The 10,654-nt window shown below is 49.1% G+C and overlaps 1 protein-coding gene across 3 annotated transcripts; it reads left to right on the forward strand.

The window, feature by feature from the left end:
* The first annotated feature begins 3,193 nt into the window (after positions 1–3,193).
* txn2 (thioredoxin 2) lies at positions 3,194–6,242 on the forward strand. 3 transcript variants are annotated; one of them, XM_058050102.2, is made up of 4 exons: positions 3,194–3,357; positions 3,993–4,258; positions 4,685–4,808; positions 5,616–6,242. In XM_058050102.2, exons 1-4 carry the CDS (start codon positions 3,253–3,255, stop codon positions 5,730–5,732), a joined length of 612 nt encoding a protein of 203 aa, XP_057906085.2. In that variant the 5' UTR covers positions 3,194–3,252; the 3' UTR covers positions 5,733–6,242. The 3 variants fall into 3 exon arrangements, with proteins under 3 accessions (XP_057906085.2, XP_078653564.1, XP_078653565.1); XM_078797438.1 differs by having other exon boundaries at positions 3,348–3,476; XM_078797439.1 differs by lacking the exon at positions 3,194–3,357 and adding an exon at positions 3,364–3,447.
* Positions 6,243–10,654: the final 4,412 nt, after the last annotated feature.

Consider the following 10,654-nt stretch of genomic DNA (forward strand, 5'->3'; position numbering starts at 1 on the left):
TGATCAAGTGAAAATAATATTTGTCATGTTTTCATCTTCTTTTCACACGCGTAGCTTCTGCCTGCTAGCTGTTGTTGCTAACGTAAAAGAATCCTAAATCACCTGATCGGCCAAATACCGAAGATATCCTGTCACGAGCCTGTCCACATCCCTTTTATTGGTTCCCAGGCCACCTACGCACGCGCACGCGCACACCAGCCTTGACTTCTTTTGCTCAGTGGTGGTTTCTAGCAGAACCAACCTGGATAATCTTCCTGTCATCTTGTCAGGAAGTCCATCCTCCCTGAGCCGACAGCCAACGTTGATACACAAGCCTTCATCCGTGTTGTTGTTTTCCTTTCAAGGATGCTGTCCAATTCTGAGTCATTTCTGCCAAGGAGCAAGGCATGCCCCCTTCCTGCTTCCAGTGTAAACATGGACACGCATCCACCGTATGTGCACACCTGCTGCAAACACGTCCAACCTGTCAGCCGTTCAATGACCTCCTCGTGAAGTCAAGAGTTGCCGGGCTGGCAAGTCTGGTCATTCTGCATGGCTGACGGTCGGTTGGCCTTCAGGTGACGCTTGCATGTCGTTTCTGGCATCTGTATATCTTGGCTTGAGTACAGCAGGATGCAACACGGAGGCGTTCCTCACCTCGTATACCAGCAGGCCCAGACCTAGCGTACTGTAAGTACAGTAAGGCCTTGTTCTTTACTTCCAAACCTGACTTCCTTATTGCTATAGATTTCTAGTTACAGCATACAAAACCTGTTTACTGCCTTCTAAATCCATGACTAGAGCCACTGGGCATGATATAACACCCCTATATTCACCTTTGCACTCATACTACTTCATATAGTAGACTTGATCAAAGAAAGACAGAAATAAGACGCATGCTGGTGTGTTGCTGGAGCTGTTGCTGTGCTTTAAGTTGTAGTTTCCTGTCCAGCAGGGCAGGTCAGCCTGGTACGGTACGGTACGGTACGGTACGGTGCGGTACGGTACGGTGCGGCATGTTGGCAGTGGGCACGCAGCTCTTTAACTTGGGGAAAATCGACCTTATTTTCTGGTGCAAATGTTGACAGGTATGATACTGCTGGAAATGTGCTGACACACACACGCACACACACACACACACACACACACACACACACACACACAAAGAGGCTTAGAGAGCCCAAAACGATGCTTCTGGCCAACCTCCATCCTCCGCCCCCGCCATCCATCTCTGTCAGGGAGGTGATGTAACATGGCCGTGTCAACAAGCCACTGCGTCAGGAGAAAATGAGGTTGTAAAAGCAAGCGGAGGCTCACGCAAACACGCTAGCGTGTTTTTCCTTGCCATCAATGTCGCTTCCTTCATCACGGCCTTTTTGCCTCATGGCTTCTGTCCCAAACGAAACAACAAACCTACCAGGGACAACTTGCCCTGGTAGCGTCTCCACGGACACGGCCAACGTCCGTGGGGGTGGCCCTCCCCCTCGGCCGTGCTATTGAACGGCCAAGACAGGAAGCAGGTAGAAAAGTCGGGCAGCGGCAGAAAGGCCTTAAAAACAAGGATGACGAGGAGGACGTATCCATAGGGATGGGAGGGGTGCGGAGCACATGCCTGCAGCTGAGGAAATATTAGCAGGAAGAAAAACCAAAAGTACTTAGTGGAACCCAAACGGACATTTTCACAGTTGCACAACGCCTCTTTTGTTGGGAAATGAAAGAAAAGAAGGCAGGTGTGTATTCAGGACCTGGGACTGGCTGGCGGACCAGAACTCAAAGCATTCCCATTGGCATTCCCATTGGCATTCCCACTGGCATCCACACCTCATTTAGGCCTCAGACACGCCCATATGTCCATCAGTCCTTACCGATGGTGATATGTGGACCATGACCATGATCATGAATTGATCCATGCTATCATGAATTGATTCATGCTATCATGAATTAATGAATGCTATCATTAACTAATGAATGCTATCATTAGAATGCGCTGCGGGCCGCACTTTGGACAACCCCCCTTCCTCGGAGGTGATGCTTGCCTCTCCACAGACTCAAACCTCCATGATAGAATTTGAAGTGATTATACCACATTCCTGTTCTCCCGCCGCCGTGACAAGTTGTCATGTGATCTGTGTCATGTGACGGTCCACGGCTTGCCCAGCATTTCCTCTTGATTTGGGACCCGGGTGGCCTGCTGGGCTGAGGTCAACCTCGGCAGGGTGAGAGGAAACTGGGTCACCCCTACCCGTTAGCGAGGGATCATGCCCGAGGTCACACCCCCCTCTCTGATGCCCAAACCCTGCCCCCCTCCCAGTCTTCGCCCTCCCCTCACCTCCAAGGTGTCACAGAGAGCACCCTTGTTCGGGGCCTGTCCTGCTTTCCATTGGGACCTCTCAAAAATCCCAGATATCCCTGCAATTTCCGGTGCGGTGTTTATTTGGCAAAAAGGGGGGGCGGCGGGGGCCAGATACCTTGAAAAAGGAGCCTCACTCACAAACAGTTTGGGCTGCGTTTGAGGGTAAACATGAGCGGGACAGCTCTGTGAGCGAGCGGTAAGACGGACTGAGGCCTGTGTGTTCTGGTCCTGACATAGACCCCCCCCTCCCCCCGGCCGGCTCATAGAGCCCAGCTCTGTTTAGACCCGACGGCCTCAGTCCAACACATCCAGCAGTGGGCAGGTCGGCCCAGAGTCCAGACCAGCGATACCAAGCACACGCCTTTGGTGTTCCTCTCACGTTGTGTACGTCTCCATGTTGGTGACCATGACAGCCCAGAGAAGATGGCTTTTGTTTACTTCCTGTTGCTCGTATCAGCAACACTGGTCCTGTTTTTACTTGGTAACGGAACATCGGAACATCTGCAGGCCCCAAAGCGCCCCCCCCCCCCATGTCCAACACCACCAACTCTTTGCACGGCGCCCTCTGCTGGAGAAATCATGTCCCAACAGGAGAGGTAAGGAATAAACAACCGACCGCCATTAATAACTTCAGACTACGATGAAGAAAGTTGTGTCCGGCATCTTGTGGTGGTAAAAGCAAAAGGACAAGATGGTGGGGGCTGTTTTCAGGAAGCAGGTGGGGTTCGTGACTGACAGATGTTAGCTAGCAAACTGCTTCCGTCCCTGCTTCGACGTCTGCCTCACTTCCTTCCCTGCCCCGGATACAAACAGCCATTCCTCTGTTTGTCGTCCATATCCAGTAGCCGCCATTTATATCATTTATCCATCCGTCTATTTGCCATCTTGCCGTGCAGTACCATGTACTTCCTGATTTGACCATGAGATGGCGCTGGTCGCCACGCCAGCCAATAAATGCTGCCAAGCTGCACCGGAAGTACTCCTCTGGTCCTGGAGACCAAGTGCACCGATATCCCGACAGAAAGGTACAAATGTGAAATATACGCCTTGTTTGATTTGTTTAGTTCTCATGTGGCAGTTTGGTGCTTGTGTCGGCTCCGTTTGGACTATTTAGTGTAAGTTTAGAGGGACCTACGGTGCTTAGGTAAGGTTTGGGGAAGAGGAGGGCGAAGAGGGCAAAGTCAGACGTCATGTGTTCATGGAGGAAGGATAGTACGCAGTATTAGCAGTATTAGCAGTATTAGCAGTATTAGTATACTACAGTATAATGGCTCTCGGGTGTGTAGAAGGTACGATAAAGGCAACGTTTGACAGTTTTAAATGTATGCTAGCGTTGTTAAAATAGCTGAACTTTCCTGTCAAGGCTGTTTAAGCCTCCTTGGAAGCTCGGCAGGACACTTGGCAGGCCATGTTGTTGGTGGTGGTGGTGGGGGCCGATACTGCTCCACGATCACGATAAAACACAGGACACAAATACAACCTTTTAATCGATAAGCCTAGTTATGAAAAATCTGAATTAATGACATGAATAATCTGTATAATCGTTTTTGGAGGCGGTCTGTTTCTTCCCTTGTGACTGGAAGCCAAAGTAGCTTCACGCCGGCTATGGAATCCTAACATGGAATGTTGGTTTATTCCGTCTTCCCTTGTCTTCCCTTAGATGGCTCATCGGCTGCTAGCACGCAGGATCTGGACGCTTTCCTCCAAAGAGATCCGCCGCCTCCCGGTGTCCTCTGCCGCCATCGCCTCCAGTTCCCTGTCCACCTCCTTGCAATCTTCCACGGCCCGGGTCTCCCTCCTGTCCCCCTCACACGCTGTCCCCCACGCCCCCCATCGCCAGGTCTCCTTCAATGTGCAGGATAATGAAGATTTCACAGAGAGAGTCGTCAACAGTCAACTTCCTGTGCTCATCGACTTCCATGCACAGTGAGTACCGCCCCACCGGGTCATGTGATGACGTTTCTCAATGATTGGGTTGGAGAGGTAATGGAACACCCACTGATTGATCTTATGACGACCCTTGACCTTGGTCAGTTAAGAATTCTCATCTAAAGTAAAGATAAGTGTTTCTGAAACCATCTTCTATGAGATTCCTCGGAGTCCTACTGACGGCTGTCACCAAGGGAATTGTGATGATGACGTGGAATCGGTGAATGTGACTGTTAAGGCCAAACGGAAGGGCTGTTTATTCCATCTTTGCCAGATTGTAGTCTAAATAAAAATGTATCTGCTAATTCAGAACATTCCTACGGAGAGACTCTCATCCCTTTTAAAGGACAGGATTGGAAAAGGATGGATACACTTCCCCACAGCTAATCCAGCAAATCCTGAGTGTTCCTGTCATTCTTTCAGGTGGTGCGGTCCTTGTAAGATCCTGGGGCCCAGGTTGGAGAAGGCCGTTGCCAAACAAAAAGGCCGTGTTGCCATGGCAAAAGTAGACATTGACGACCACACAGACCTGGCCATCGAGTATGGGGTGAGTTTCACACCGTATTTATTACTATTCTTGTCTACTCAGGGATACACTTGGAGTATTTTATTGAATAACTCGGTCATAGGTCAATCTGGCACAGGGGTCATGTGATGTTCCAGTGCAGCGTAGTGCATCCATGAAGTATTCCCAGCACTTCTTCTTCGACACAGTCCATGTTGTTGTCAAAAACACTCAGTGCCACAAAAAGATGACGGGAACATTTTATGCAAATAAAAAAATGAACACAAGTTATGTTTGGCATCGGCGGAGAGCTCAGACAATGGCTGCACTCCCGCGCTTCCCATCCAGTCTGATGGCGCTTGGGAGGCGCTGCAGAGCAGGATGAGCTAAAGCGCTCAAATGAAGGTCTGCCATGCTGGATGTGAAAGATGGGAATACTTCTGGGATGGGAATACCTGTGGTGTCTTACCTTCTTTATTTGAAATACATTTCCATTGTAAACAGTAAGTACGCTTGTCATGTAACGTAACGTGGAAAAGGGAATGCTTTCCGGATGCACTATATTGCACATTTGATACAATTCCAAGAATGATGAGTGATCAGTTAGCACGTTGACCATCTCTTGGACATCACCGAGTAGCCTGGGGCGCCCTCCTGTGGCCGCCAGTATGAACTGACATTTAAAACATGTTCAATTCCATAACTGTATGCATTCTGACGTGGCAGCACCATACCAGGGTATGAAAGCAGACAAATATAATGAATCTTTAGAGCTGAAGGTGATGACCTTGACAGCCATGATGAATGCACGTAGAACAACTGCGGCGTTGGTCTCCTGTTTGCCTTCAGGTTTCTGCTGTCCCAACGGTCCTCGCCATGAGAGGAGGCGATGTTGTCGACCATTTTGTGGGGATCAAAGATGACGATGAACTGGACTCATTTGTCAGCAAGGTGATTGGACAGTAAAGCGGCGGTGCCGGCCTTCAGGGGCCGGGTTTAGCGGTGAAGGCTTGACCCCAGACTCACGGCCTTCCCGAGACCCGAGGCTGCTATTCATCGCTTTCGCTTTCTCTTTCATAGTCTAGTCATGGGTGTGTGCCTCCGACCTTTAGTAAGCACTTCCTGTCTCCTTGCCACCTCCGACCGCTTTCATTCAGCCCAGGGTACTCTTGTACTGTGTACTGTGTACTATGTACTGTGTACCATGAGGGATGGACCTTTATAGTCCAAGTCCTAAAGAAGGTTCATCAACATGAATCCGCTGTAGTTCCTGCTTTCGTCCATGAGATGGTGACATTTTTCTAACATGACGAGCCACCAAGCCAGGCTCCTTTGATACCAATATGCCTAATAATAATGGGGGGGTGCACTTGGGGGTCCCGATGGGCAAGAATTGCAAATTTGACCTCCTGTATTACTGTAATGATGCTGTTCTGCCAACACGGCCACATGATGGAATAAAGACATCCAAATGGGCGCCTGCGTTCCATGAGTCCATGAGATGCCTTAAGATTCAGGATTATTAGGGGGTCCACTCCTGGCAGGGGTACGTGCTCCCAAATAGCCGGAACGCTTGCTGTGTTCCGGGTCACGTCTATAAATGTGTGCCATAGATAGCAAATGTCCCCAAGTAAACAAAGTCCACCAAGGAACCGGAGAAGCATTTTATCTGGATCGTCATTGGCCGCTTGAAGATTGGCGTTTATCTGACAACTCCTTGTACTTGTAGCGATACCGCCGTTGATGGCATCACTGCATGGATGGGTGAACAAAGTCCGCCAAGGAACCACAGAAGCCTTTATGCCTTCATCTCATCATTGCTGTCTTCCAGAACCCACAGTAGACGGAAGCCTGGGCCCACTGGTACTCTGGTACCAGAAGTACTTGGTACTTGTAGCGATACTGCCTTTGATGCTGAGCCACCAGAAGTACTTGGTACTTGTAGCGATACTGCCTTTGATGCTGAGCCACAGGCAGGGGAATTCCACCAGCCGTACTCTAATAGGTACCAGCCAACGGGCCGGATGAAAAGACATTCCTAGCATACTTTTGGGATGTGTGGGTCCCAACCAGGCATGATTGTTAATGATCGGCCATGTCTAAACACACACAGGTCATATTCCTCACGTCTGCACAGAAATGACGACAGGCTCCAAAGGTTGATGAAACTCTACACCTCTTCCGCCAAACACAATAGACCACGCCTCCATCCTCCCCACCCTGCCGTGTGTGTGTGTGTGTGTGTGTTACTCAGCCGTCTCTTGTGACCATATAAGGCAAAAACGTGGTGCAAGGGCTGCTGTCGAAACGGCAGAGCTGCAGAATTCTTCTTGTGACTCCAGCAGCTTGTTTGCTTTTCTCAGGGCCTGAAAGTGTTGACGCTCGCAGCGAGGCCGAGATGCAGGCCACAATAACCTCTTCTTGTGTGTGATTGTTGGCTCCCGCCAACCACTATTTGGTGTTTACAGTACATTCATAGCTGTATTTCTGTTCCAAACACTTGGCCCACCTCCAGACGCCATGCTGCTATGTAGGCTCTTATCAAAGCACCACCCATGGTAAATGAGCAAGGGGACGCTTTCCTACATTCCCTTCACTCAACAGTCTTATCACTCCTTCCTGTGTACTGATTAGCAAAGCAAAGGAAGACCATGGGCGAGACAGACAATTATGCCGGAGTTGCTCCTCCATATTCTTCCAAGATTCCAGAAGCGGCTTTTCGTACCAGTTGAGGCGGTTTGTGTGAAGTCACTGTGGTGGACGGCTTAGTTGAAGGAACCAACGCTATTGTTTTCACACGGGATCTGGGTCAGACGGGCGTGCTGCACCTGATGGGCGTGTCTGCGGTTGACTGCAGTAGACGCATGTACGCTGCTTTGTACCGATGATAACTACTAGTATTGGCTGATCAATATGTCTCTCACAGCAAGCCATTCATACGGCCATGCCCCCTTTTCACCCACCTGGGATTAACATTTGCAATAAAAGTGACTCATTGTTAGAGTAGATTCAGCTTCGGAGCACTCCCTTTCTCTCCTCTATTGCCGTTGTTCACTCGTCCACTTGTTCACGCCATCCAAAATGTACCTGCCCCATATAAAATGAACAGTGGCAAAGTAGTACAAGTACTATCCAAAGTAGTACAAGTACTATGGAGCCGTCCAATAGCGCTGTCAGTGTGGTAGCACTAGGAATTGGACCATTTCCATTTACCGTTTACACGGCTGAGGTCAATGGCTGCCTTTCTCCTTGACTGCATGATATAATAGCCGGACACACCCTGAGTGACGGCCACACCCTGCAAAGGGAGACTAGGTCACAGTGGAAAGGAAAGCAGGAGGAGGAGATGATGAGGTCACAAGGATGTCTCCATATTTGGTCGTCCATGCGCTCTTCCTCTGCATCCTGTATTACTACTGGTGTCCAAACCTTTCTTATTGTGTCTGATATTGCGCAACCAAACCGCCCTTGTGTCTGTTTGTCAGTACAATTACGCAATCGTGCACGAGGCAGTTTTAAGGATGTGAGAGAGAATATGTCTGATGTCAGATTTGGTTTGCTTTGTTTAGCACAGGGAATTATATGGCGTCTATAAACTTATGACATGTACCACTTGAAAGTTTTGAGACACCTTCTCATGCTATTGAATACATAAATGTCTATAAACTTATCAGTCAAATGTTTTGAGACACTCTTGTGTGCTATTGTTATAGACATTATGTGCTATTGTGTCTATAAACTTATGACATGTACCAGTCAAATGTTTTGAGACACTGTCTCATGCTATTAAATATGAAGGTGTCTACAGACTGTAAGCGTCTATAAACGTTAGCGGACGTTCGGAATGACTTTGTCATGCTATTCACCGAGAAGGTGTCTCCAGACTTTGGACGGATGCTGGAGGTGAACATGCCGTATCCCAACTCCATCCAGACCAACATTCCGCCTTGGAGGAGGCCTCTGTGTCTGTTCAAGTTGTGTTTTCCAGGTCGCTGCACATTCTGTTGAGAACCGTCTCCGTGTCCCTTTCCCTGTCTGGCTTGGAATCTGGTCCAGCTCAAGCAGTACAACAAGCTAACCTTTGACCCGTCAGCTGACATTTCACATATTTCCCATCCATCCCAGCGAGGAGGAGAGTGACATTTATTGATTTTTCCAGACAGGCCGGGCATGCTGAAGGTCCAGTGTTGTGCTCCACATAACATGGGAATATGGAAACATGGGAACATGGGATGCCCCCCCCTCCCCCGCTAGTAAACGTATAGAAAACACAGACGCATTCCTCAGCCAAACGTAAATCACACCTTGCTCACAAAATGTCTTTTTTTCAGATGTTTGTCAGGGAAGGCCGGTCAGCCCTTAGGCGCCGTACATACGTGATAACTTTAAAGGGACGGAATCAAACATGGCTCCTCACAGTGGAGTCTCTTTTCTTAGAGGAGAACAGTGACTTAGAGTAGCCAGTGTACAGCTTGGAGCACGACACCATTATGTTGTACTGACATGTGTTGCCAGCTATTTCAACAATAATGGCTGTTTGGGAAAACGTGACCAGCGTTGTGACACACGCCGTAGCATGTCATGCAGCATGTCATGCAGCATGTCATGCAGCATGTCATGCAGCATGTCATGCAGCATGTCATGCAGCATGTCATGCAGCATGTCATGCAGCATGTCATGCAGCATGTCATGCAGCATGTCATGCAGCATGTCATGCAGCATGTCATGCAGCATGTCATGCAGCATGTCATGCAGCATGTCATGCAGCATGTCATGCAGCCCCACTGGCGCGGTTATGGATATTGCAACATCGTCATCTGGTTTGCATTTGGAATAAAAGCCTTTGTGGCCAAACCTTAACTGACTTGGATTCTGGGTTTCACAAGATGTTTAACAAATACTTGTTTAAGAACGATCTCTGGCCACGACTGTAGCCCAGTACTTGCTCCTCCATCCCAGTTAATCATCTCCAACTGATAAGGACTGCCGAGTCATCAATCTTCATTTGACAATGTTCCACTCTTAATGCTTCCCTGCTGGTTGCGGCCTTTCCACTGGCCCTGGGCCAGCAGTTCTACCTGGCCAGCAGTTCTACCTGGCCAGCAGTTCTACCTGGCCAACAGTTCTACCTGGGCCAACAGTTCTACCTGGGCCAGCAGTTCTACCTGGGCCAGCAGTTCTACCTGGGCCAGCAGTTCTACCTGGGCCAGCAGTTCTACCTGGGCCAGCAGTTCTACCTGGGCCAGCAGTTCTACCTGGCCAGCAGTTCTACCTGGCCAGCAGTTCTACTTGTCCCGGTCCATGCCCACCAGGGTTATTGATATTTTTGGTTGAGTTCTTTATCAAGTGTGCCTACTTTCCATATGGATTTTGTATTATGGACTGGATGACAAGAAGGACAGCGGATGGCGGTCAGCCTCTGATGTCTGACTGACATTCGGCGTTCATTAGTCGATGCCCTGCAGCAGTTCCCATGTCGTGTTGACTCGACTCGCCGTGCACGTTGGTTTGCTGTTTGATTGACAGCAGCCTGAGTGAAGCACATGACTTCATCACATAATCTGTTGGACTCAATAAAACACAACACAGATACAATATCACTTTCCACAGAACGTCGTCATACGAACCCCCACTCTGCTTTGAAACAGGGCCCCATCTTGGAGGACATGCTGCCTGGGAATACCGTAATGACCCATACGCCACTTCAACGCACTGGAATTATTTCAAATACACGCTAGTTTCTAAATAGCATCGTCACGTCAGTAGTGGCAGCTTGGGTGTTAAAGGGTTGAATGGAATACTTGGGAAATGTTCACGGGAATATATGGAAGGGATATAGAACACTACACCATGTACTCTACATAGCCCCATAGCCGCTACCAGCGGAA

This window comes from Doryrhamphus excisus, linkage group LG16, assembly GCF_037039965.1.
Source record: "Doryrhamphus excisus strain RoL-2023G ecotype Guam linkage group LG16, RoL_Dexc_Guam_v1.1, whole genome shotgun sequence".
Classification (NCBI taxonomy): Eukaryota; Metazoa; Chordata; class Actinopteri; order Syngnathiformes; family Syngnathidae; genus Doryrhamphus; species Doryrhamphus excisus.

Coding starts and splice junctions, on each gene's coding strand:
- txn2 (XM_058050102.2), top strand. CDS start 3,253: ATGAGATGGCGCTGGTCGCCACGCCAGCCAATAAATGCTGCCAAGCTG. Junction 4,259..4,684: donor CTCATCGACTTCCATGCACA/GTGAGTACCGCC, acceptor TCATTCTTTCAG/GTGGTGCGGTCCTTGTAAGA. Junction 4,809..5,615: donor ACCTGGCCATCGAGTATGGG/GTGAGTTTCACA, acceptor GTTTGCCTTCAG/GTTTCTGCTGTCCCAACGGT.